The 24,504-nt window shown below is 43.2% G+C and overlaps 1 protein-coding gene across 4 annotated transcripts; it reads left to right on the top strand.

Moving 5' to 3' along the window:
• Nucleotides 1-1,298: 1,298 nt before the first annotated feature.
• On the top strand, nt 1,299-14,523 carry MTLN (mitoregulin). 4 transcript variants are annotated; one of them, XR_011203726.1, is made up of 4 exons: nt 1,299-1,662; nt 2,970-3,024; nt 4,212-4,328; nt 14,172-14,523. XR_011203726.1 is itself a non-coding variant. In XM_069234710.1 (2 exons), the coding sequence occupies exon 1, from the start codon at nt 1,477-1,479 to the stop codon at nt 1,645-1,647; it is 171 nt and encodes a 56-aa protein (XP_069090811.1). In that variant the 5' UTR covers nt 1,304-1,476; the 3' UTR covers nt 1,648-1,662; nt 14,172-14,523. The 4 variants fall into 4 exon arrangements, 1 of the variants encoding a protein (XP_069090811.1); XR_011203725.1 differs by lacking the exon at nt 4,212-4,328; XR_011203728.1 differs by lacking the exon at nt 2,970-3,024.
• The last annotated feature ends 9,981 nt before the right edge of the window (nt 14,524-24,504 follow it).

The following is a 24,504-nucleotide window of genomic DNA, read 5'->3' on the forward strand; positions in this document are numbered from 1 at the left end:
AATGTATATGTCTTTCATAGGGCCTACTTAACCCCCTATATGATATCAAAGATTTATGGTGTAGAAAATGCCAGTTGCCCTCGCTGTGAAGAACTAGCAGCGGAATTGTTGCACATGCTCTGGAGTTGCCCACTAATCGGGGATTACTGGGTGGGGATATTTGAGGCGCTCTCCACCTGCACGGGTAGAACATTACCCCGAACAGCCATGGTGGTGGTCCTGGGAGATTTCCCATGCCACAGCAAGTATAGAATCACAAACCGGTTCATAGACCTGGCCCTGATATTAGAAAGGAGAGAAATAACCTCGCACTGGAAAGATCCGAAGGGCCCACAGATAAATCGTTGGAGAAATGCATTAATTAAATGGGCGGAAACTGAAGGGGCAGTACTACTGAGGGAAGTTCTCAAGGGCCTAGGAACTAGAGACAATGATCAGCATTGGAATACGATACTGGACAATTTTAGAACACCCGACGCTTCTAATTCTGATACAGAGGCTAATTTATCAGAACCAGACCCTGCATAACTAACTAAGATACTCATACAGGAGATTGTACAAGAGGTCAAATATGTTATCCATTTGTGAACTGATCAAACACATTTAATGAAATTGATAGAATGTGCAGAAGGGAAAGGGGAGGGGGATCCAAAATTAGGAAGTTATTTTGTTATGTATGTGTTGTCAGCAAATATAAAGCAATAAAAGAGATTTAAAAAAAAAAAAGGAGAAGATTTCTAAGTCTGAGGGATTGTATCTGTTTAAGATGATGCCATTTAGGATGAAGAGTGCTCCTGCTACTTTTCAGCACCTGGTAAACCAAGTCCTAGCAGGTTATGGAGGACTTCTGTGTGGCTTACCTGGATGACATTGCAATGTTCAACAATTTATGGCAGGCCTACCTGAGACACCTAGATGTTGGTGGGGATAGAGGAGGCTAAACTAAATCAAGGCAACCAAATGTTGCACTAAGCTTAACTTGGATATGAGGAAGGTAACTGCAATTGTGATTAGTGTCACGTGTTTTTGGTGCGTCAGGTTAGGTCGAGTCTGTTTTGTCCCGAACTTCAAACAGAAAATGCTCTGGTCGCTGGTATAATGGTACTGTTCAGCACGTGCGCGCGAAAAGGCAATTAAAAGCGCAAAACACAAAACAAATATGGTACTTGTGGCTTTCAATAATTCTTTAAAATATTGCTTAAGTTAAGAAATGCACGCCCCCTTGTAAGTGACGCAATGTCACCATCTGATTTAGACGTGCTTTTGTTGAACGTTTCCGTTGGGAATAAAATGTAAAGTGCACCATTCCAAAATGGCGTCGGCGTAAGCACGCTGCTCCGGGATACCTTGTGCACTGTGAGCTGTCTCTGGGTGTGCAACCAGCCGGTTGAGTAGAACCGTGTTACGGTGACCTTGGAGTTGAAGCTGCCGGGCGCGGCGCGGCAGTGGGCGTGCTCCTAGACTGAAGGGACCGCCATGGGTGAAGTGTCGGAGCGCAGTCTGTATCTTGCCGTAGCTCTCGCCTTTGCCTCAGGGGTGCTGGTAGGGTGGCAAGCTAACCGCCAGCGCAGGAGGTTCCTGGACTGGAAACGTAAGCGTCTGCATGACAAACTGGTCGAGACCCAGAAGAAGCTCGACCTTTCCTAAACACTGCTTGTTCATGTGAGTATCCCCATAGTAAACCCTTCGTGAACATCATGTGTGCGCGGGGCGGAGGTGGGCACTGTTTGGAAAGTGCTTAGTATTTCAGTGATTTTAGGCAGGTTTTGGACTCTGCGTCCACGATGAGTCACAGGTATAGAATCTGGATTTGTGGTAAAGGACCAGTGTTTTATGAAAAGTAATACTCTCCGTGGGGAAATATTGTAGTCAACGGAGCAATTTGAATTGGAGTGAAGCGAAGAGGAGACGTATGTCGGCAGACGCTGTAGAAATGCAGTTTAACTAATTCCTCCATTAACCGCCACTAGTTCAACCCATAACATTCCACCTTGTACTCCAAGATTCCGTGCGGTGTTACACAGAATGCAACTACTCAGGCTGACGATTGCTGGTCATTCCTAACTCATTTTCTGACTTAGTAGGGACGGTACTGGTTTCCTTTTTGTTGTTCTGGAAAAATAAACATGACCTTGATGTTGCCCATTTCCTTTCCCATACCTCTGTTCTTTCCTATTACCCTAACCCAGCACACACACAATAGCAAGTTTTTACCCCATTTTTGTGCATATCAGTTAAATATTGAAACATGTTGAATGTTTTAATATGTAAATACATTGTTTAGGAAACAGACCAGCGAACTGTATTGTAATTGCGTTTATATCGCACATACTACCCCACAGGAGTGTTGGTGCGTTTTACAGTGACTGGCACACTATTTCAAAGGCGAAGGATGCGGAGTAAGTCAATCATTATTAGTCGGTATTGAGATTTATTTTGTGCTCACTTATGGACGGACATCTTCATGTTGCCACAAGAACGGTGCACTGACACCAGCTAGGAACGGTTAACCTGTACAGCTACAATTGAATCTTGATTGCAGATAGGAACTAGGAGTTCCAGCGAGAGAAATTATGGCCGGGCTGGAGACATTAGAACCTAAGTAGATGGGGAAGAAAATGTAACTTGTGTTGCCACTATGAATTGTATATTCCAAAGGAAATGCTACCACCTTCCTGTTAATGTACATTATAGAACCTAGAACTGAGTAGAACAAACTATATTGGACTACTTATTATATATACTGTTACTGTGCTGCTATCCTTGTGGTAGTCCAGGGAGTGTTGGATGGATGAAATAGTATAACTTGAGTCCTTAGCTAACATAGGATATCGCCTGCTGCTTGACTATCCATCACGCCTTTCGGATGACCATCTTGCAGTGTTCTAAATGTCCACAGAAATCTTCCAGAGAGATTCGTTTGTGCAGGCTGACCTTTTCTAACTGTAATGTTGATCATTTTGTCCTAGACCAAGACTCAACCATTCACAATCGAAACTCCTATGAAACTGGAAATCACCATTGGTATGATCGCATATTTTTATTGACTTCTTGAGTAGAAGTGAAGTTCTAGTGGTGCACGTCTGGAGTCCCTTTCTTCACAGTTGACCTACTCTTCTGCATGGGATGGAGTACCCTGTATTTCGGCAGGGAGTGCCCTGTATTTCGGCAGGGCAGGATGCCTGCTGCTTTATTTGCTTCTGGTCCTGACGTGGGTGCTACGCACACATGTCAAAGGGCTTTGACCAATTTGGTATTGTAGAAGCCAAATCAGCTCACTCAGAAACCAAAGACCAGCCTGCTCTTGAGGTTAAAGATAAAGTAATTTATTTCATGCACACGGAGACTGAAAACAGCATGCAAGATGAAACCCGAACAGCCTCCTGAAGGAAGTAATGCATGATCTTTTATGCTATCAAACCACAAAGAAGTTCGTACATTTAATTGCCTCTTGACATTGATGTGTGATTATTTCTTCAACATTGCAAAAGGTGTTACAGTTAATACTTCCTAACATACCATATATAGTCAAATAAAGCATAGACAAGGAAATTACAGAATACGTCCTACATGTCTAACATTTCGTGATACGTTTTTCTACAGAACTGAGAAAAGCACGTACACAGGATGCTACATTTCGAAGTAAAGATTGCTTCAGCTAGCATGCAGTGATATTTCATGGAGGCTGTTCTAATAGCAAGCCTTGCAATATAATGCATTCCAAGCAACAGTAACCATATCAGTAACCATAGTTCAGGTAGATCATGAGTTGTTCAAGAGAAACCGGCCTAATTGTCATTGGGTATCAAAGGGCCAAAAAGGCTCAAAAAGCATCCCAGAAAAATGCAATTCCACATTCCGCCCTCTGATACTCAATGACCACCTAAACTTTGTGATGGAGGGGTGCCATTTCTGTGGTGTCATCACTCCTGGTGTTGCCTTCGCTTCCTAGCTGGCAGTGATGCCCAGTAGCCTTGCTGCAGGCATTCTCTATGAGGAGTGTCAAGAAGGAGGGACAAACTCTTATCAGTACACATGGAGTTATGAGTGCCACTATCCTTATCACCAGCACTTCTATCAGCCTTGAGCCCCACCCACTGAACCAGGCCCCAAGTGTCCCCCGTATTCCTCCTGCCTCTGTTGAAATGGGCACTTCTTTTGTCCCCTTTTCTACCTTCTTTATATTTCCTATTGCCCCTCTTATATTACAGCTGTTGTCCCGAATATACGCGCAGCACTCTTGATGGATCACCTGACAGACAGCACCATCTTTTGCTAGAATGATGCCTAACGCCGTTCTGTTTTGGATCACAACAGTTCTTAGATCCGTAAGTTCCTCAGTAATATTACCCAGGGCTGTTGCTGTGGAGCTTGCCAATGTTTCCACTAACCCCGCTAACTTATGTATCTGGTATTCAGAATGCACAACCCCTATTGGTGGTATCAGTACTCCTAATGTGGCTATAACCTTATCTATCCAAGAGGGGGTCCTTCTTCTGTGTATTGTCCAGGGGGCCTTATCCCTTCTTTGGGACAAACTTGTCACATGTGAAATGCGTGGTGATACAAACGCTGGGTAGAAGCTGCCCGCCATCCTGCTGACAGCTTAAAGTGTGTGGAATTTCCACACACAAAAAATATGCCTGTGGCGCAGAGAAGCTCACTGACGAGCCCTTTGGGCCATCCTGTATTTTGTCTAAAATGGAATATTTGTAGCATTCACTGACGCCCACATCTATATTGATATTGTAATGTATACAGGCATTTAATACATGTTACTGATGTTGGAGAGAGTAGATGTAAGAATGTAAGTGCTGGGCATATTTCACGATTCAACTTATTTTTCACGGGGGCACTGCCTGTGTGTTATCAAATGCACCATGGTGCATTTTTCTTCTCATTTATTCTAAGAAATGGAGTGTTACCTCTTCAGATGTCCCATCTTTTACATACCCCTTGTTCCTTTCTTCATTAAATATGGAGAGGAGGTCATTCTCTCCTGGTCAAGGGACCAGTTGGCCAAATACTGTTTAGTTTCCCTGTCTGTGTGTTTTACGGTTTCTCTTTCTTTCGACCTCCTTTCGAACTCTGGTGATGCTTTTTATCTTTCCCTTAAGTTTCTTTTTCTAAAATATTGTTCACTATATGGCATGCAACATATTGGCTAAGCGGGAAGTATGTGTAATTTGTAATCCCCTGGACAGTAGCGGGTAGGTGTATGCATATATAGCAATCTGAGACATTCACAGTTTCTTTATATCAGGGATGTGGAATTCCTATCGCCCAACACATCTTCTTTGGGGTCAAAGGCAACAAGTTTTTATGTTTACTTTGTCCCTGGGACAAGTAGGCTCAACCCTCTGCAGCACAAACTCTTTGGCTGCCTGTTTATAGAGAGTGGAACTCTCTGCAGTTGAGGTAATGTGTTTCCAAAAGATACTGCTGTTTGAACTTGTATTTATGGTCCATTATTTGAAAGCCTTCATTATTAGGGTGAGTGGTGTAAATAAATGTTTTAAGGTCACACTTCACTACTGACGTTGGTTCCAGTACAAATAAAAAAAAAAGTGTATACACATGGTTGAAAAGTTTAGGCTATGAGGCTAAGTAGAATGCTCTCTGATTAGATGCAAATGAAGTGTCATTTAGTAAAATGTGTTGATGCATGCTAGTATTTCCCGAAAAATATTTCCAATGGAAAATCAGTGTAACCATTTTCAACGCGATTATGGGAAGCATGAAAATAAACACTGACAAAGCCAACTGATCTGACATATTTTTATAAGTCTTTTAGTTTCATCAATGCGTGTCTTGTTTTGACATGGCTTTTGTAACACTTTATTGTTGTGGGAGCTACCAGGCCCTCAACGTTGTAAAAAACACTGGCAAAAAAAAAAACGTTTTTGAACTCTAAAACACACGTTGCCACCAGTGGCATAACAAAGGCCCCGCAGCCGCCCTCCAGGGGCCCCCTTCAGCACAGCACCTGCCCTGAGTGAGTCTGGAGAGGGGACTCCTCCATGTTCTTTGCAAAGGGGCACCCTCCAGTTTCGCTACGTCACTGATTGCCACTGTAGTTCCTGACACTGAACAAAACTACTTTGGTTGCCAATATGCTCCTTGTGGAAGAGCAGAATGCGATCACTCACAGTAAAGCCAGCTGAAAGAGAGAGAAATAGAAGTTTAATAAAAACAAAATGTCTTTGTTAACACCAGACCTAATTAGGGACCAAGACCCACATGTAGGTAGCTTTTTGCATGTCGTAAACAGCGACTTTCGCCGTTTGCGACGTGCAAAAAGCACATTGCGATGCGCAAAACGGGTTTGCGACTCGCAATTAGGAAGGGGTGTTCCCTTCCTAATTGCGACTCGCAGTGCAATGTAGGATTGTTTTGTGACCACGAACGCGGGCGCAAACTAATCGCAGTTTGCACCCATTTCAAATGGGTGCTAACACTTTCGCAAAGGGAAGGGGTCCCCATGGGACCCCTTCCCCATTGTGAATGTCACTGTAAACATTTTTTTACCACTGCCTGCTCTGAAAAAATGAAACGAAAACATTTCATTTTTCGTTTTTGTAATGCATCTTGTTTCCCTTTAAGGAAAACGGGCTGCATTACCAAAAAAAATGCTTTATTGAAAAGCAGTCACAGACATGGTCGTCTGCTGTCTCCAGCAGGCCACCATCCCTGTGAGGGCCGCCATTCGCAAGGGGGTCGCAAATTGCGACCCATCTCCTGATTATTCATGAGGTGGGCATTTGCGGAGCCCTTTCGAATCACAGATGGTGTCAGGGAGACCATCCTACATTCGGATTCGCGACTCGCAATTTGCGGGTCGCAAATCCGAACCTACCTACATGTGGCCCCAAATTCTTAAAGTCACAAAAGTGCACCCATGGTATATGTCGTACGCCTATAAAATATTTGTGAACTGTATTTTAGCATGGGTAAATACGATGTGTAGATTTGCTCATGTGAAAATCTACTGAGCATTTGCAAGTTCATTTTCCCTCCAGCCACTTTCTTCCCAACCCTGGAAGAAGTTCTAATTCTGCCATTGTCAGGAGTAAATGTCCAACCTTTCTTATTATGGGAAAATATTAGAGAGAAGCTGGTGAAAATCTTTAAAACATGCAGGTTAGTAGGCTTGCAGACTCGAAGGCATTCCAGCCCTGGAACTATTGCTTACTGCTTCCTCCAGCCCCAGTATGCATATCTGCAGAAAGGTGGCAAAATAAGGAAATTGCTACAGTAGGGATTGAAACTGCAAGTATTCAAGCCCTACTATGGTAGTAGCCCTGGCATAATCAGAGAGGCTATTATCAGAGCTCTTACATAATGAGATTGCTGCCATAATTTGTCACCACACTACATGGCACCAAAGGGACAAGTAGATCTTTTTACAGGACAAGTAGATTTGAGAAGCAACCTGTCCCCTGGACAAGTAGATATTTTAATAAATTCCACACCCCTGTTATATAATCTAACCATTTGTACAAATGCGTTATCAGCATATGTTTCCTCACCCCACGATATCTGTTCCCTGCTCCCTACCTCCTCTAGCAGGCCTGTGTCTTTTCCCTCTGAAGTATTCACATGCCCTTGTTCACTTTTATTTATGTAATTGTCCTCATCTAAAAAAAGGTATATAAATCTCATTTGCATGTACTATTATTATTAGTGTCAATATTATTCCTAGACTTAACACAAACAGAGTCGGGGAGAAGAGGAAGACAAACCCCATACCGTCTTCCCACAAGCAGAACCATAAACACTGGAAGTATGGGGTTTATTCGTTAGATTATTCCTAGAACTGAGGTTCATATGGCAGTCAATACTGCAGGCCACTTCCTTCCGTCTTTCTTTTTTCCAGGCATTATACTTCTTAACAATGAAACAGTATCACGGTCTGTAGCTGTTCTTGGGTCGTTACCCGAAGTCTCAAGTGCAATCCTTATTCTGCTGTCTTCTTTCCTCTTGTTCCCTCGGTGGTACCTCACAGTGTGACGTCAGAGGTTAACTAGCACTTGGCGCCAACCAGAGTACTTTGTAGATGTATGGAAATAGGACCTGCTTGCATCCTGTGTCTTCTAAGGTGTGCAGCATGAGCAGTACTATGAAGACCCACTGCAGAACCTGCTTGCACCTCCCTGCTCCTGTAGGTGGTGCAGCATGAGCAGTCCCATCAGTGTTGACTTGTCTGGCTTGTTGATAGAAGATTGTAGCTCTGCGGGTATGTTGGACCTTTTAGCAACACCGCAGGTGGCTGTTGGAGATCCGTTGGTCCCGTGGCCTTCTTAGTATGGGAGTTGGGGATCCAGGGTGTTTGCCCCTCACACTTGACAGCTGTGGCTGTTGTCAGTAGGATCTGGTAGAGTCCCTTCCACTTTGGTTGTAGACAGAGGTGCCTGGTATGGGTCATGACCCACACCCAATCACCAGGCTGCAGTCCGTGATCTGGTGATGTTTCTTCTTCTGGCAAAGCCTGCAGTACCTGGCGGTGGAGATAATGTAATATTGTAACAATAGATCGTCTGTCACTGCCAGTGGCACGATAGACATGTGGCCTGGTATGTGCATACGGCGCCTGAATACCACCTCATGGTCCCAGTATGTTACCTAATGCATGACCCATTGACAAACAAATCTCTTTCTGCTTCTGGGAGCGGGGTGTCTCTGATGTCAGGTCTCCCCTTTGTGTCGCTGTCGACCGCTATAATGCAGTCGTGGAATGAGTTGTCTATGGAGGGGTCATCAGGCTGTTGCTTACATGTCTAATCTAGCTGAACCATTGGTGCTACACATGTTCTCCAATCCCTGTCATTGATTATCTTTGTGCTCGGTTTCCCTGAAGACTACACTGTGCAGTGTATTATCAGTCAATTTTCCTTCCATCTTCTGATGGTTTTTCCAGGACAACTTTCACAAATATCTTTAAGTCTGCCTCTGCAAATGCCCTCATCCATTTTCTTGATAGTCAGTGATTTGTCCATGACAGATAATTTGATCTTACCTAATGTTACTCTTTTACTGATTCATATCTTCTAGGAGCAAATAATGGCTCTGATGGAAACCACTGCATCCTTATCTGTGCTTTACCCAATCCTGCCCATCCATTTGTCCTTCAAAAGACAGCTGTGACAAACATTGAATGAATGACGTTACTTGTATAGTGTGACAGCTACTCAGTCGAATGTCCCGCCGCTGCAAAGGGTAACAATGGGAGGAGGAGAGGGCTTTTTTGACTAAAGTGGTTTGTGAAAATCCACTTTGGTTACTAAGCTGTATTCGACGGTAGTTCCAAATTTAATTGTGCCTACCAGAAATGTCTAGGTGGTGTGTTTTTTTTTTTTTTTTTTTTTTTTACTGGGAATGGATAGCAAGTGAACCTTATTGGACCCTAGATTTCTGCTTGGCTGGTACTCTTTAATTCTTTTATTCAGGTAGCTTGGGACAGAGTTATGCAGAGATCGATATGCTAAAGTAGGAGTTTGAAGGTGATCCTATCACAGACTGTGGGGCCAGTGCAATTTGGCAAAGAAAAGTGAGGTAGGTTGCCTTTTTGGAGTTGAAAAGCCAACAAACTTCAGTGTTTTGGACTGTCTGTAGGGGGCAAATTAGATAGGCAGGTAGACCTAAGTATAGGAGATTTGCATAGTCCAGTCTGGAGAGAACCGTTGCTCTAACTATTGTTTATAGAGCCTCCGAAGGACCATCTCCTTTTAAGCCCAAGTCTCAAGGGGTCCATAAGCCTAGTAATTCTGTTCTTCTTAAAAAGATAATTCCTGCCGCTTCCTTCTGTCATCTTAATGTTTTTGTGGTTCTCAACTCGGTGAGCAACACAGTAGGGACTTTTGAAGAGTTGTATTGTGAATTTGACTTAAATAGTTCCTGCAGACTCATTACCTCAAACGAAAAATATTTAGGGTGGAGCTGAAAAAATGGGTGCCATCGTGGATGGCAAAACTCATATAGAAAGCACACTGCTTGTGTAAGAAAGTGTTCCTCATGATTGTTGAAGTCACTTTATCTCAGAGAAATGAGGAATAAGACAGAGAAGGTAAAGCAGCTTCAGTGTTTGCCTGTTTAGAATTTTGGCTTAAGGGTGAAGCACAATATTTGCTTTAAGCTCCAGTCTAAACAACGCTCTAACTCGAAGAGGGGAGCCAAGATGTTCTGATCCATGATGTAAGCATGATGTGCACACCAGGTTGAGGCTGGTGGCTTCTGTATTGTTGTGGGACCCAAGACGCCTGTTTCGCGCCCCTAGACGGGCGAGTAAGAATTTCGGGCTTCTCCGCAGAAGGTGACTGAAGTGATGTGAAGGAAATTTGTCATTCTTAGCACATGGACTACATTGTACTGGTATCGTAGCGTGTTTGAACTTAGCCATACATTCCTAGCCTTAGCGCTTCAGTTATCTAGAAGTAATACATAAAGTAGTGGCTTGGGTTCTGTCTGAAATGTAAGAAGTTTTTCCCAGAGTTTGTGCCTAATGTATTGCAGTGCTTACACCACACATATGCTCATGTCACACATTTGTGACGCCTTATTTCCAAATCACTTGCTGTTGCCCTTTCTCATTCACAACACCGTTTCCAAGCTGTACACATAGTAGCAGCTCACATCAAACTTCTTCTTGGTCGGTCCATTGAGAGTTTGTTCCTTTTTGTAATCAGATACTTTGTTTTGATCCTTGCTGTGCATAAACACCATTTAGCATATCATTCACAGAAGCCAAAAAATGGTTTTTATTGCTTCTAGTTAATAGGACCAAGAGTCCGGACTAGACCCAAAAGGATACAGTGTTGGACTATCACTGCTTATCCAAAAATTGTTATTCTCCAGTAGTATAGTTTAAAAAAATATTTATTAACATTTTTAATCATAGAATATTTGCAGTATTATTACAGCTGCTTCACTTCGCCGCCAACAGCAACAATTGCAAGCACCATGTAGTGGAAGGCATCCAACGATCGGAGAGGTGGGGGTGTAGGGTAAGGGGGGAAGAATCCCAGTGGCTCCAAAAGAAGTTATGCCCAAAAAGGAGGAGGACAGGGTGCTTCTAAAAGTCCAGCACCCGTGCTCTCGAGGTTCAGAAGAAGACTGTCTACCCTCTAGGGGTATTGTTTCAGAAGGATCGTGCAAGCCATGAAGGGGAGAGGGAGCAAGGGGAGCAACAGAGGCTCTGTCCCAGCACACCCACTCAGACGCACAGCCCACAGTTCGTGAAACTTGCACTCCAATTACCACAAGGGGTTGCTCCATGCCAGATGATACAGCTTGACTGAATGACATGTTTGGGGAGGGGGGGGCAGTTAGACTATGCATGATCAGGTGGGGAGTTCCTCTGTTCCTTCTCCCAGCCATCTCCTGCTCGGTCCAATGTCTTGGTCCACTTCTCAAGGTCCCTCTCTGCATGTTTTTCTGTACAGACACTGCGGAAGGCACTCCTTCCCCCTACTGCCCATTCCAGTATATCTGTCATTTCTTTTGCCTTCCTTGGGCAACAGTAGACAGCGGGGAGGTAGTGTAGGATCATCTGGCTTAAATCGTGTCCCCATTATCCGGCTCACTGAGAGCATGACACGTGTCCAGTACGAGGTGAGAATTATCAGCCAATCTCACTTCTCCGAGTGGCAGGAAAAATAGTGGAAAAGTTTGTGAATAAAAATATCTCCTTTTCTGGAGGACCATTCCGTATTACTTTTCACCCAAACTGGCTTTAGGACATGATGCTGTACAGAAACTGAGCTGCTCTCAGCTACAAAAGATCTTAAAGCAATTAATGATTGTGGGGACACTGCCGCCATGATTCTTGTAGATCGCAGTGCAGCATTCAAAACTGTGTTCCATACGGTACTGACGCAAAGATTACAAGAGATAGGAATTGTTGATAATTCCCTCGGGTGGCTTATAGCCTTTCTAGAGAACAGAAGTTTTCAGGTCCAGGAAGGACCTATTAAATTGGCTACATTTCCTTTAAAGTGTGGAGTGCCCCAAGGTTCGTCCTTAAGTCCAACTCTATTCATTTTATATGTCGGTATATGGCTGGATCCGTCCTCGACCGGCATGGTGGGCAACAAAAAAAACAATGGATTGAATCCGGATCTTTGTGACCGAGGGCCAATTTTTGCATTGTTCAGCATTCCGTCACCCTAAGTGGGAAGGATATACCCAGACGTGGGTGCTATGCTCACTGCGCGCCACTGAATTCAAGTTAATTGGGCTGATGAGAGGTGATACCCCAAAACCGGTCCCGGGATGCTTGTTTCCAGTCCGGGGGGGACCTGGCCTGGCAGCTTGGGCTGGACTGTTCCCATGGGGAGCAGGGTCAAGACTGATTTGCATATGGCTGGGTCGTAGGGGGAAAACAATGGATTAAACTCAGATCTTTGCAATTGGGGGTGAATGTTTGCATTGTTCAGCATTCTGTCCATCATCTGTTCTGTTTGCTTGTGGCCGATAGTGAAGCACACTGTTCCGAAAAGCAACCTATAAACAAAACATACAGTTTTATGCATAAAAATGTGCCACAGATATCAAAACAGCTTCTTGTAAAAGAGACCGCAAAACGCCATAGAGAGAGGGTTGGTGGGAAAGAGAGGGAGAATCGTACAAGGAGAGACTACTTTTAAAGCATGCGTTCTCATTAAGTGCTTTACTAAAAAGGAAAAAAAATAGAGTTCCCAAAAAACGAGCAGTCGTGGAAGAATAAAAGGAGTCAGCCATGGAGGTGGTTTAAAAAAAAAAAAAAAAAGCGGTGCTCCACAGAGGGACTAACTCAAGCTGGACAGCCTAAAACAAAGCCAGTGAACAGAAAGCATGCAAATGTGAATGACAAAAGGCAAAGCCAGTCGTATGCAATGGGCAGAGTGTATTTCTAGGTCAGCTTCCACTATGACCCCAATATGTCATATGCAACAAGATAGCTGTGCTGTCTGGTAGGCTTTAACCTAAAAACATGCAAGGAAAACTAGAATGGTGTGGTGAGCTCCGAGGTCTGTATAGGTGAAGGACTTCTGCTGCCCTTGCATTTCAGGGTGCCTTGTTCCTGCCTTCTACCAGGCTCAGCTAACCTCTGCTCTGATATACAGCACAAAGAAGCTGCCCAATAACATCTGCTGTGGCAATGTTGCCTCAACCTCGTGGACAGCTGTTTGAAAAAGGGGTGGAGGGGTCATTGAAGGACTGGCAGGTATCAAGGGACCTGAGAAGACGCTATCTTGCACAGTGCATGGGCACTCACCAGCCATGCAGGTGCATAGTGCGGATCCCTGCAGCCCCTGTGGCACAACTGATTCCCATTCTTCATGAGGCCTCAATTCATTGTAAATCCTATAGAATTTGGTGAGATATTTCTAGTCTCTGGGCCCTTCATGTCCTGAAGGGGCCCCATCATCCTGCGCAACGCCACTGCAGACATGCCACTGTGAACCTCCCAACCCCCACCCCCCACAACTTCATGGTTCCACCTGGACTAGGGTTGCCCTTGGCAGCCATTGTGCATCAAAGACGAGCCTCAGTGCGTCATGCTATTATCACTGGCTCTGCTGCTGGCTCGTACATGTCATAATGCTGGTTGTAGTTGGGCTCATAAAGCAGTAGAAAGTGTTTTTTTGTTCCCCTGAGATAATTATGGGTAAATTTATATCATATCATTGTGCTTCCATTTTAGTGCAAGGACAAAGTCCATTTCCCTTGTATATCAGTGGGACAAATTACAAAGCGGACTAACGCACATGGTGATCAAATCCTGAAACTACTGCTTCTTAAAGCTCTTTTTCTGTTGCTCACATATGGTTTGTTGCAGCTGCGCTGTTAAGCCCGACCTAACAATTATGTAAATTAGACAGTACGCCTACGCTAGGTATCTGTTTTCCAAGCTTGACCTATTTGAAGTTGGCTTTGAGAGCTTTGGACTTAGGGCTATGAATGTTGGCGGAATTAAACCTCCGAGTCATTTTCAAATAAGTAACCTTTAGATTTCCGTTTTGCAAGTACCACTTTCTTCTTTTGTTTGTGTAAGAAGGCTATTTAATGCTGACATATGCAGAGTGTGATAGTTTGCAATCACGTATTAGTCTCGGGTTAGGTTATTCTTCATGTCAATCTACCTTGTAACCTTGAAGTGCTCTGGATGATTTTCTTTCTTTTACTTTTGACAGGTTCTCAAAAAAAAGAAAAATGTCACTGAACTGAGACAAGCTGGTGCTTAAAGAATGCTTTATATATTTTTGTTAAAAATACGATAACTACTTTTGTACATGGATCTTCCAGAGAAGTTCACCAGTTTTGAAAGAAGATTAACTGACCCAATTTCTACTGAAGAAATTATACAAAGAGGCCATAATTTGTTCTTCTGGATAAAAAAACCACATTTATCACCTGGAAAAGACAAACTGTGTAACTGTGGTACTAAATATTTAAAGACTTGCTTATGGGCAATAAACTGACAATTTTAAATGTGCCCTTGCTTTAAAGCATATTTTGCAGTTTATAAATGTACTTTATGATTTATTTTGCTATGTCTTTATTTCCGCTTCTGATTTCCTTTACCCCATTTTTAAAATATATATAATTCTACAGCTAGGTCACAGGTCATCTCGTTGCTGTTAATGATCATTAATGTAAATATTGTTTTTGGTACCGAATGTGGTGACCATAGTGTGTTAGATATAAGCCGCAAACCTGGATTTGGAGACCATGTTCCACTGTGAGCCACTAACACAGGGAATACCTTGTTATTTCATGAACGATATATGTGGCATTCCAATAGCAATACACTGAAATTGATGAAATAAGCACCGGAAATCATAAATTTACGATGTGTTGAAAGATAATTTTCCAAAAGTATCACTGCGTCTCCCACCCCCACCCCCACCCCCCCCACCACCCCCACCACCCCCACCACCACCACCACCACCACCACCACCACCACCACCACCACCACCACCACAACATTTTTCATGACGTGCACGAGATTTGGTTGATTCTGCACCTTCAGTTTCTTCCGTTCATGCACGTTTTGTGTCTCCGGCATCGTCAGTGGCAACATCACTAACAACCACACACTGCTAACTATGGGGGTCAGTGTAATTCTAAAATATTGACAGAAGGCGGCAATAATATTAACCAGGTTCAATTCATGGCTTTGCTATGATCAACAGAACAATTCTGAACACATCAAAGCTTCTTCTGTTGCAGTTTAATTCACTTTCAGATATGAACCTAGAATATAAAATTTCCTAGCCTACCTTTTGTAACAGAAAGTTTCAGGTCTGTTCAGGACACGGAGGTGAGGATTATGTTAATTTTTCTTCGCTTTCATTAAACAGGCTTCATGAACATGAGAAAACTCTTTCCCATGAACCAATGGGAAATAAAAGCAGAAACGAATCAGCTAATCATAGCTTTCACCAGTATTCATAGTCCATTGTCTTTATCTACACTCCTCTTTTGCGAAACAGTTCTCTTGCCATTTGTGCTTCATTTTTGGTTGGAGTTCTCCTTTCCTATAACAAGAAGGACAATATTATCATTGCATTCAAAAGGAAAACCTGTTGGGGATGATATTCAGTGACAGGATTATCTTCTGTACGTTACAATGAACAATGATTGGAAAACGGTGCTTCTGTCTAAAAAAAAAAAAAAAAGAACACACATATACCCTACAGGGGAGGTGGGAGGGGAAGAGACACCTCTCCTTCATGACTGCTCATGCCAAGCTAACACGGGAGGAAGTGAGCAGGGGTTATTTTAGCTGTGTGTTTCCCTTACCCTGACCAAGAGTGAGGGTCCCTACTTTCACAGGGTGCAAACCACTACCAACTAGGTACCCCATTTCTAGCAGCTACTTTACCCTCCAAGGGAAGGTGGGGACATTCTGCTTTCAAAGGCATTCAGATCGTCCTCTTGATTGTGCTTCCTCTTAGATTTCTTCTTGGCCCTGGTGGATTCTGATTGGCCAGCATGGACTAGTAGCCCCACTGCCCCCAGGCCATCCCTGTCAAAATGACATGCCTCTCCATTCATTGAGTTTTGTTTCTAGGGGTTCCAGGGCCACGGCTTTGTGGATAGAAGCATCCACCAGATTGCAAAATGAATCATCCAATGCAGAGGAAGCTGATTCCTGTTTTGAAGCTTTGCATTGTAGGGCCAAGTATCACTCCCACGTGTAGAGTACCTGAGGGCGTTGTATGGTGCGGGGTGGGGGAGGAAGGGAGGGTGGCAGCTGTTTATGGTGAGTCTGAAGATTCTTGGTCTGTAGCCCTAGGACCAAAATTACCCAAAGTGTTCAGTGGGCCGGTCCCAGTGGTGGCATAATGGTAGAAGGGATAATACAGACCGGTTTGGGCGTCTCAGTTTCCTGCATCAGTGAGGGAAGGTAGGCCTCCACAATAATATAAACCACTGAGGGCTTCATGCTCCAGGCTGCGTCGAGGTTGTTCGAGGCCAAATCTCCACGGTGATTGTGTTGCCCTCCTCGTTGCAGATGGAGCTCGAGGCACGCAGCAGCCAAGGAGCAATTTGTTGGTATGAGAGCACCCTCTAGTGGCTTAACTCAACAAGACATCCCTGCTTAAGGAGCGCTGAGTTGTGTTCCTGCAGAAAAGAAGTAAAGAGCATATTAGGTTCCAAACATTTATCACAGTAAAATGCAAGTCCCTGTACAGAGAAGCGGATCTACTTATCGTCAGAGCTGCAGGAGCAAATAGGACACGTGAATAAAGACCATAGACTATGAGTACCAGCGAAGGCTGATATTGGCTGTTGATGTTCTTTTCTGTTTTCATTTCCCATTTGGTCATAGGAAAAAAAAAAGATTTTTCTGGTTGAAGAAGGGGTGCTGTTTGGTAAAAGTGAAGAAATATTAGCGTAATGTTCCCTTCAGGTCCTGACAGAATTTGCAGAGGCATTCCTACAAAAATAATCTACGGACGACATTGAGATTTAACCACTATTTAAAATTACTGTGCAGCCACAGTCTGATTAATATTGGTGGTTACTGAAAAGAGTCACCTTATTCACACACAGAATTGCATATTTATTTTTAGGATGAATTAATAGCTGTGTGCTTATTGTTAGTGATATCTCCCCGAAAGAAGAAAATAATGCTCCAGTGCTATATTTCCACTAGTAAACCAACCTACCAGTTCACAATCTGATAAGTGCACATAAAGTGAGCATGCGCGCACCAATACTACACTAGTGTGTAGATGAGTCTGTTATCTGTAGTGGTAATTCCTAGTGCAAAATCCGATTGTGCTGTGGTCCTCACTGAGAGTTGGTTGGGCATCACTTTTGCTCAGACAAGTGGGAGTACTTCAGCTCAGATTTGAGCTCTGCATGACTGGTAAAGTGCTGTTGATTACTGCAGGGAAAAGCGTAGGTCTCTTGAAATGTAGAGTACCTTCGATTTTCTTTTTATTTAAATGAAGGGAGGAGTACGTTTTATGAATTTATGAAAGAGACCGGTGAGTATGCTATCTTTTTGATCTGGTCACAATAGTAGTGGTCAAGAGAATACACAAACCGCTTCCCCCAAGGCCTAACAGCCTTTGACCAATATGAAATAAAATGTAGCACACCAATCAGAGACAGTCTACCAATACACAGCTCTTGTGTGGGAGCAAACAGTCCTCTTTCCTTGTGCAAAGACAGATTAAAGCAAACGGGCAACAATAACGTATACACTTCTTGTGAAAACTTTCAAATTTCCTTTACTTGTGACTTTAGCAAATGTAGATATTGGTACAACATTCACACTTGAAGAAAATTCAGACTTTGCAGAATGAACCAACACTACACTGCTGAATCAAAGGATCCCCTAAGAACCTGGGGTGAACTAGTCTGACTGCCCGACACACATATGGGTGATATATGGTTTCAGAACCTATGGAGCGCACAGCCTCCAAAAAGTATCATGGTGATAAAGCTCAAAGGGGAGAAGGTTAAACATCTGGGAAGAATTATACGTCTGAGCAAAAAGCTCTCCTAAAAAAACAGGTTTGCCATGAGTGCCTAAAAGTATGTTAGAAATTGGGTCTGTAGTTGGCAGTGGTTTGCACCCTGTCGAAGTAGGAACCCTAACTCCAGTCAGGGAAAGGGAGCCACACCGCTAAGATGACACCTGATGACCGCCTTGGTATCTTAGAGAGTGAGACCCACCCACAAACACATACCCCACCACCACCACCACAAAAGTACCCCCACACCATTTTAGAAAAATAGGCAATATTTATCCGAGTAAAACAAGACCAAAATGACACAAATCCAACATGCACATGTAAAGATATCACTTTGTAAATGTTTCATTTAGTCCATAGGAATCAATGGTTGTATCGTTTTAGCACAAAGTACCTTCATTCTGCTGCAGTGCGTTGGTGGGTAGATTCAGGTCACCAGCGTACACTTGTAAGGGCCCAGGGACTCAGCAGAAGGAATCCATACACTCAAGCCAGGTCTGAGAATCAAGTTTTCTATTCTCCTGTTATTTCACTCTGTACATCACTGTTGTCAGGCTACACCTAGTGATAAGGGTACCCTTCATGGTAACGTAGGGTAGCTTCCTAGTTGCTCCTAGTGCCAACAAGGTGTCCCTCCCTTCCACTGTGAAGTAGCTCCAAAGGTTCCCCCCGTCTTTCTCGGGGATCATGTGCTTATAGAGAGCTGCCTCATAGCCCTGAAACCACCTGTGTATGTCGTCCTCCTTAGTGTACTCTTTCCCTATATTCTTGTCAAGGTGCACCCTTCTCTCAGACTGTTTTCGTTGAAATGCTGCTACAATCTGTGCTGGCTTTGCCTTTCAATCCCAGCTCCTTTAAGCTCAGCTCATGAGCTAAGATAATCTTTCTTTTCTCTGTGGACAGTTTCGTTGCCTTTATTTCCAGCTGGAGCCTTTCAAGCTCCATAGTGTGCTTCCTAGCCCTCTGTCTGACTGCAGCTTCTCTGGGGTCAGACCCTTTGAAGAAACACGGCTGCCTGTCCTGGAGGGTACCTTTCACCCCAGGCATATATTGGTTATCCACAAAATCACCAAGCTGGCTCTGCTCTTCTCTATCCACAATAGCATTCTCCTCCTCTGTGGGCTCACTAGCCTCCTTTGCTGTCAACCAGGCACCTTTTGCAGCTCCTCCTTTCTGGTGAGGACTCAAATAGGATATTTGAACTCCGTGCAGAACGTTTTGAGCTGAGACAGTAGGTCTCCCACCTCTCCCGCTCAAACACCAACTCTGCATCAACTGTTGATGGCTGACCAGACTGAGACAAAATTGTGGATAATTCAAAAGTTGTAAAGTTTCAATAAGGCAAAAAGAAGAGAAGGTAAAAAAAGAAAACCTACTTGGATGCGTAATGGTCTGCGATCTGGAAGTAGAGTACACCAATCACTATGTCAAGTACAAATACAAGTCCTGTCCTCACAGCTGATCACTAATGTCAGAAAAGGGGTCTCTAGATGGCAGTGGTTTGCACCCTGGCTAAGTAGGGACCCTCACTCTAGTCAGGGTAAGGGAGGCACACAGCTAAGGTAACCCCTGCTCACCCCTTTAGTAGCTCAGCATGAGGAGTCAGGCTTATCTCGGAGGCAATATGTGAAGTATTTGTACTCCCACCCACAGAGTGAAAACACTACAAAAGTATTCTACACCAGTTAAGCAAAATAGCCAGTATTTTTCTGAGTTAAACAAGATGAAACAACAAAAATCCAACATACACAAGTAAAGATATCACTTTTAAAGGTTTCAATGAGTCTTAATCCATAGGAATCAATGGTTGTATCTTTTTTTTTTTTTGCATCAAAAACAAAGACGATGCAGGCCGCAGGAGAGATGAGGTGTTGAAAAACAAAGCAATGCGTCTGTTACTTACTGCGCATGAGATGTGGTGCATCTGTTCTTTACTGGCAGGCAAGGTGATGTGTCAATTGTTTCGTTGCAGGAAAGGCAATAAGTCGATTTCCAGACTTGCAGCTTTGGTTCCCTATGGCGGTGCGGGGTTGATGAGAAATTGACACCTTGGGGACAGTGTGTGGAAAATTCAGATGTGCTGTGTTGATGGAGCCATGGGGAAACAGTGACTGTTTATTCTGAGGTGCGAAACTGGTGCTGCGTTGATTCTCCATCTGTGTGATGGGCGCTGCGTTGATTTTTCTGCCGTGGCACGTTGGTGCATGGATTTTCCCCTTCAGGTCACCAGCTTACACTCCCAAGGGCCCATGGATTGGAGTTGGCACCACTTGTCAAGTCTCGACCCTCAGCTGAAGAGCCCAGGCACGGGCAGGTGAAGTGTTTGATGTTCCAGAGACTTTAGAAGGCAAATTCAGTTGATGCCCTTGGAAAATCTTGGAAAGCAGGAGTTAGAAAGCAAAGTCCAGTCCTTTCACTCCAGAACAGAAGCAGCAGGCCAGCACGGCAAAGGAACAGGGAGAGTGGCAGTTACTCCTACAGCATCTAGCTCATCTTCCTACAGAATGTCCTTAGTCCAGAAGAGTTCTAACTTTGTGGGGTCAGACTCCCTTAATGTATATCCATTTCTACCCTTGCAGTAGGCACACTTAAAATAAAATTCTTTGTAGTGCATAAGACCCTGCCTTCCCTGGCCCCAAACACACTCCATGGGGTTGAAAACTGCTTTGTGAAAGGACAGGCACAGCCCTATTGATGTGCAAGTGTCAGCTCCTTCCACCACTCTTGCCCAGGAAGACCCATCAGGATATGCAGGATACACCTTAGCTCCCTTTATGCAACTGTTGAGAGTGAATTCACAAACAGCTCAGCTGTCACCCTGACCCAGACGTCTATTCCACAGCCAGGCAGAGGCACTGAATGGTTGAGTAAGAAGATGCCCACTTTCTAAAAGTGGCATTTTTAAGCTCACAATTTAAAAACCAACTTCACCAAAAGATGTATTTTTAAATTGAAATTGTGAGTTCAGAGATCCCAAACTCCATAGCTATATCTGCTTCTAATAGGAAATTACACTGAAAAGCTATTTCAAGGCAATGCCCATGTTACCCTATGGGAAAGATAGGTCTTACAATTGTGAAAACTGAATTTAGCAGTTTTTCACGCTCACGATATGTAACGCATCAGTATATGTCCTACCTTTTAAATACACTGCACCCTGCCCCTGGGTCTACCTTGGGCCTATCTTAGGGGTGACTTGCATGTAGTAAAAGGGAAGGTTTTGGGCCTGGCAAGTGGGTGCCCTTGTCAGGTCGAACTGGCAGTTCAAAACTGCACACACACTGCTTTGGCAGGGCTAAGACATGTTTATAGGGCTACTCATGTGGGTGGCACAATCAGTGCTGCAGGCCTGTTAGTAGCACTTGATATAAAGGCCCTGGGGACACATGGTGCTCGTTACTAGGGACTTACTAGTAAGTCAGATATGCCTATCATGGAGAAACGTATCACCAATATATTTTAGACAGAGCATTTGCACATTAGCCATGGTCAGCAGTGGTAAAGTGCCGAGTGTCCTAAGCCAGCAAAAACGAAATTCAGCGCAAAGTCAAAAATGGGTCAGAGGCAAAAAGGTTGGGAATAGCCCTGCAAAAAGGGCCATTTCCAACAGTGTCCAAAGATGTAAATGAACGAATATGCTAAGGAAGAGAGTTCTGTACTCTTGCAACCAGGGCCGAGAAGCTTGAGTTCACCTCTCCTAGATTTAGAAAACTAAAGGACAACCCATAGAAAGGCCTTAGAAGTTAACAAATTCCACTTAGCTGTGTGTCTAATTTAACGTTTAGAAAGGAAATCCAGGGCTTAGCCATGGAGATTCTTGAATCGAAGACAACACTTTAAACTGGATCTTTTGGGCCACTGGGAGCCAATGAAGTTGCCTTAACGTGCTGGTGTGTGTCTTTAAATGCCCCCTACATGCCATCCTAGCTGCCGCACTAAGGAGTAGCTGAAGACGCCTAAAGTCACCTTCTGGCAGTCCTAAATCGATGCTCCTAGCATAATCTAACTGGTCCCCAATAACTGCAGTCATAATTGTTTTAATGGCCTTAGCAAAGAGATATGAATTGAGTTTTCTTTAACAAAGCATGAAAACTCCTTTAGAGACCACACTGTTGATCTGTGATTCCATCTTCAGATGTTGGTCTACTAAAATACCCAAACTTTTGCTATCCCTTTGGGTCTAATTCAGTGGGCCAGTAAAACTCTGACCAAGCAGTGGGGTTGCCGTTAAAGACCACCACTTCAGTCTTTTCATCTTCAGAGAGTTTGCCCTCATCCAGCTGTAGATAAAAAAAAATATGAAATCTTGGAACAAAACATAAAACTGTGATGGTCCTCGGAGCATAGGAGTATCTGAGAATCATCAGCATAACTGAATATCCAACATCCTCTGCCAACTAACTCCATGATCAAAAGTTGTAAATAGTTATTGAACAAATGGGGCAAAAGGATGGAACCTTGAGGAACTCCACTATCCACTTTTATTTCAGCGGCTTTGAAAGGAAAGCGATGAACCACTTGAGTTCTATTTTCTACAAAAGCTGTTCCATTTATATGTTGTACCTTTAAACCCTGATGCTTTCACATGCTTTACAAGAATCCCATGATGACCATGTTGAAAGCAGCAGATGAATCTAACAATATCGAGGTCATAGAGTGGCATACATCCAGTTAAATTCTTAAATCATCAAAGGCCGATACGAAAACCATCTTATTGTTAATAGTTAGGTCTGAACTTGGCTTTTTGAGAATCTAGAAAATTTCCTTTAAGAAGATGGTTACATATTCCTGTCCAATATGAGTTTCCAGTAATTTGGCAGAGAAATGGAGTAATGAGATAAACCTATAGTTCTTTAGCATAGTCGGATCGTTGTTCACTTTTAATAGAGGAACTTTGACTTCCTTTTTCAAAGTAGTCGGAACTACACCTGTCTGAAGAGAGGTGTTAAGCAATTCACTGAGAGGCTCTATTATAATAGGACCTAAGGTTACATTACTCTTGGAGGGATGGGGTCATTTAGGGAACCTGATTTAGTTTTTATCAAGAAACCTTAAGAGTGCATCGTCTCTTTGGCAGTGTAAAATCAGCAAGAGTATCCTTAGCTTCTTCCACAACATCTGGTTCTAGCTACTCCTTTATAGTGCTACCTTTTATAGAATCATTGATCAAGCAGCCCTTATCCATACAGAAATCGTTAAATTCACTGCAGCAAGTTAGCGTGCCCATTACTGCTTGGCTAACTTCATCAGAAGATGAAAGGTCTCTCATAACCTTAGGTCTCTCTCTGGTGGTTCCGTGCATCACTAATCCTCCCAGAATAGTAGCACTGTTTAGTTGAACAATCAGTTTCTTATAATTAAGCAGTGCTGTCCTAAAAGTTGCTTTGAGCTCCAGTTATATACATTTTGCCATTTTTGTTTAAGTTGCCTCAATCCTAATTTTGCCTTTTTGAGTTGCTGGGAAAGCCAAGGTGTGGAATGCCTATTACCTAAATCATGTTATTTTCTGAAGGAGCCAGGGAAAGCCCAGCCCTATCTAGCCAAAGATAAAAGCACCACACTGCTTCATTTGCATTGTTGATAAAGTTATGCTTAGAGGTTTCAAGCAACTTCACCATCTTTACCTTATCAAATGTATTCCATTCTCTGACCACCATACCTGGTGTAGAGTGTGGCCCTACAAACGAGCAGGCTTATTGCTGTGTGTTGTCAGCCCAAGCCATGATATAATCTCCATGAATTGCTGGTTTTTAGAAGTGAAAGTAGCTTTTTCAGCCCTTTAAATAAAATCACCTAAAATCAGCAGTTTTTTTTTACAATTAATTACAAGGGAGCAAACCAGTTCATAAAAAAACGTAGAGAAGTCTACCATTTAATGTGGAGGACGGTACAGTACTAAAAACATAAAAATCTGTTTCTGACACTTTAAGTTAAACAAAAGCAGGTCTGCCTCTGTAATTGTGGGAGGATGAGGACAGTTAATTTCCAAAAGGAGAGATAATACTTGCTGTTGTCTTAAAAAGCAATTTATACTGTCAATAAAACATATTGTCATATGAACAGCCTGCTAATCTGTGAATTTCCTCCAAAATTTACCCTGCCCAAAAGGCTTTAGGTACCATTTCCCCTCTTGTAAAATGGGCTTCAAAATTAAAATATTAGATCCTGCAAAGGACATGATCCATTTTACCCACCGAGTTCAGTTAGGAGAAGAAAAAGGATTATTCTGTTTCCCAAAATATATTATAAATTGAGAAGAAGAGAATGTTCTCAGATGTTCATTTTTTGTACTCATAAATTTTAAGGCAATTACCCACAAACCAGTTTGGTTGATCGGGAATATAAGGCAGATATCAAATTTGTTTTCCGTCTTCTATGGACATTAAAGTACACTCCAGTAGGAGTGAAGTGTCTCGCAGAAATATCATGCCCCCTTGGATCAGAATGATGTTTAAAGTACACTGAGCAGAGTAACATGATCATTTTAGCAGAAAACATTTTCAGAGCTAAACTGGAAGTCTCAGGTCAAGAA

The sequence above is a fragment of the Pleurodeles waltl genome, chromosome 5, assembly GCF_031143425.1.
Source record: "Pleurodeles waltl isolate 20211129_DDA chromosome 5, aPleWal1.hap1.20221129, whole genome shotgun sequence".
Classification (NCBI taxonomy): Eukaryota; Metazoa; Chordata; class Amphibia; order Caudata; family Salamandridae; genus Pleurodeles; species Pleurodeles waltl.

What these genes read in the sequence shown, in the direction of transcription:
- MTLN (XM_069234710.1), top strand. Translation starts at nt 1,477, where the DNA reads ATGGGTGAAGTGTCGGAGCGCAGTCTGTATCTTGCCGTAGCTCTCGCC.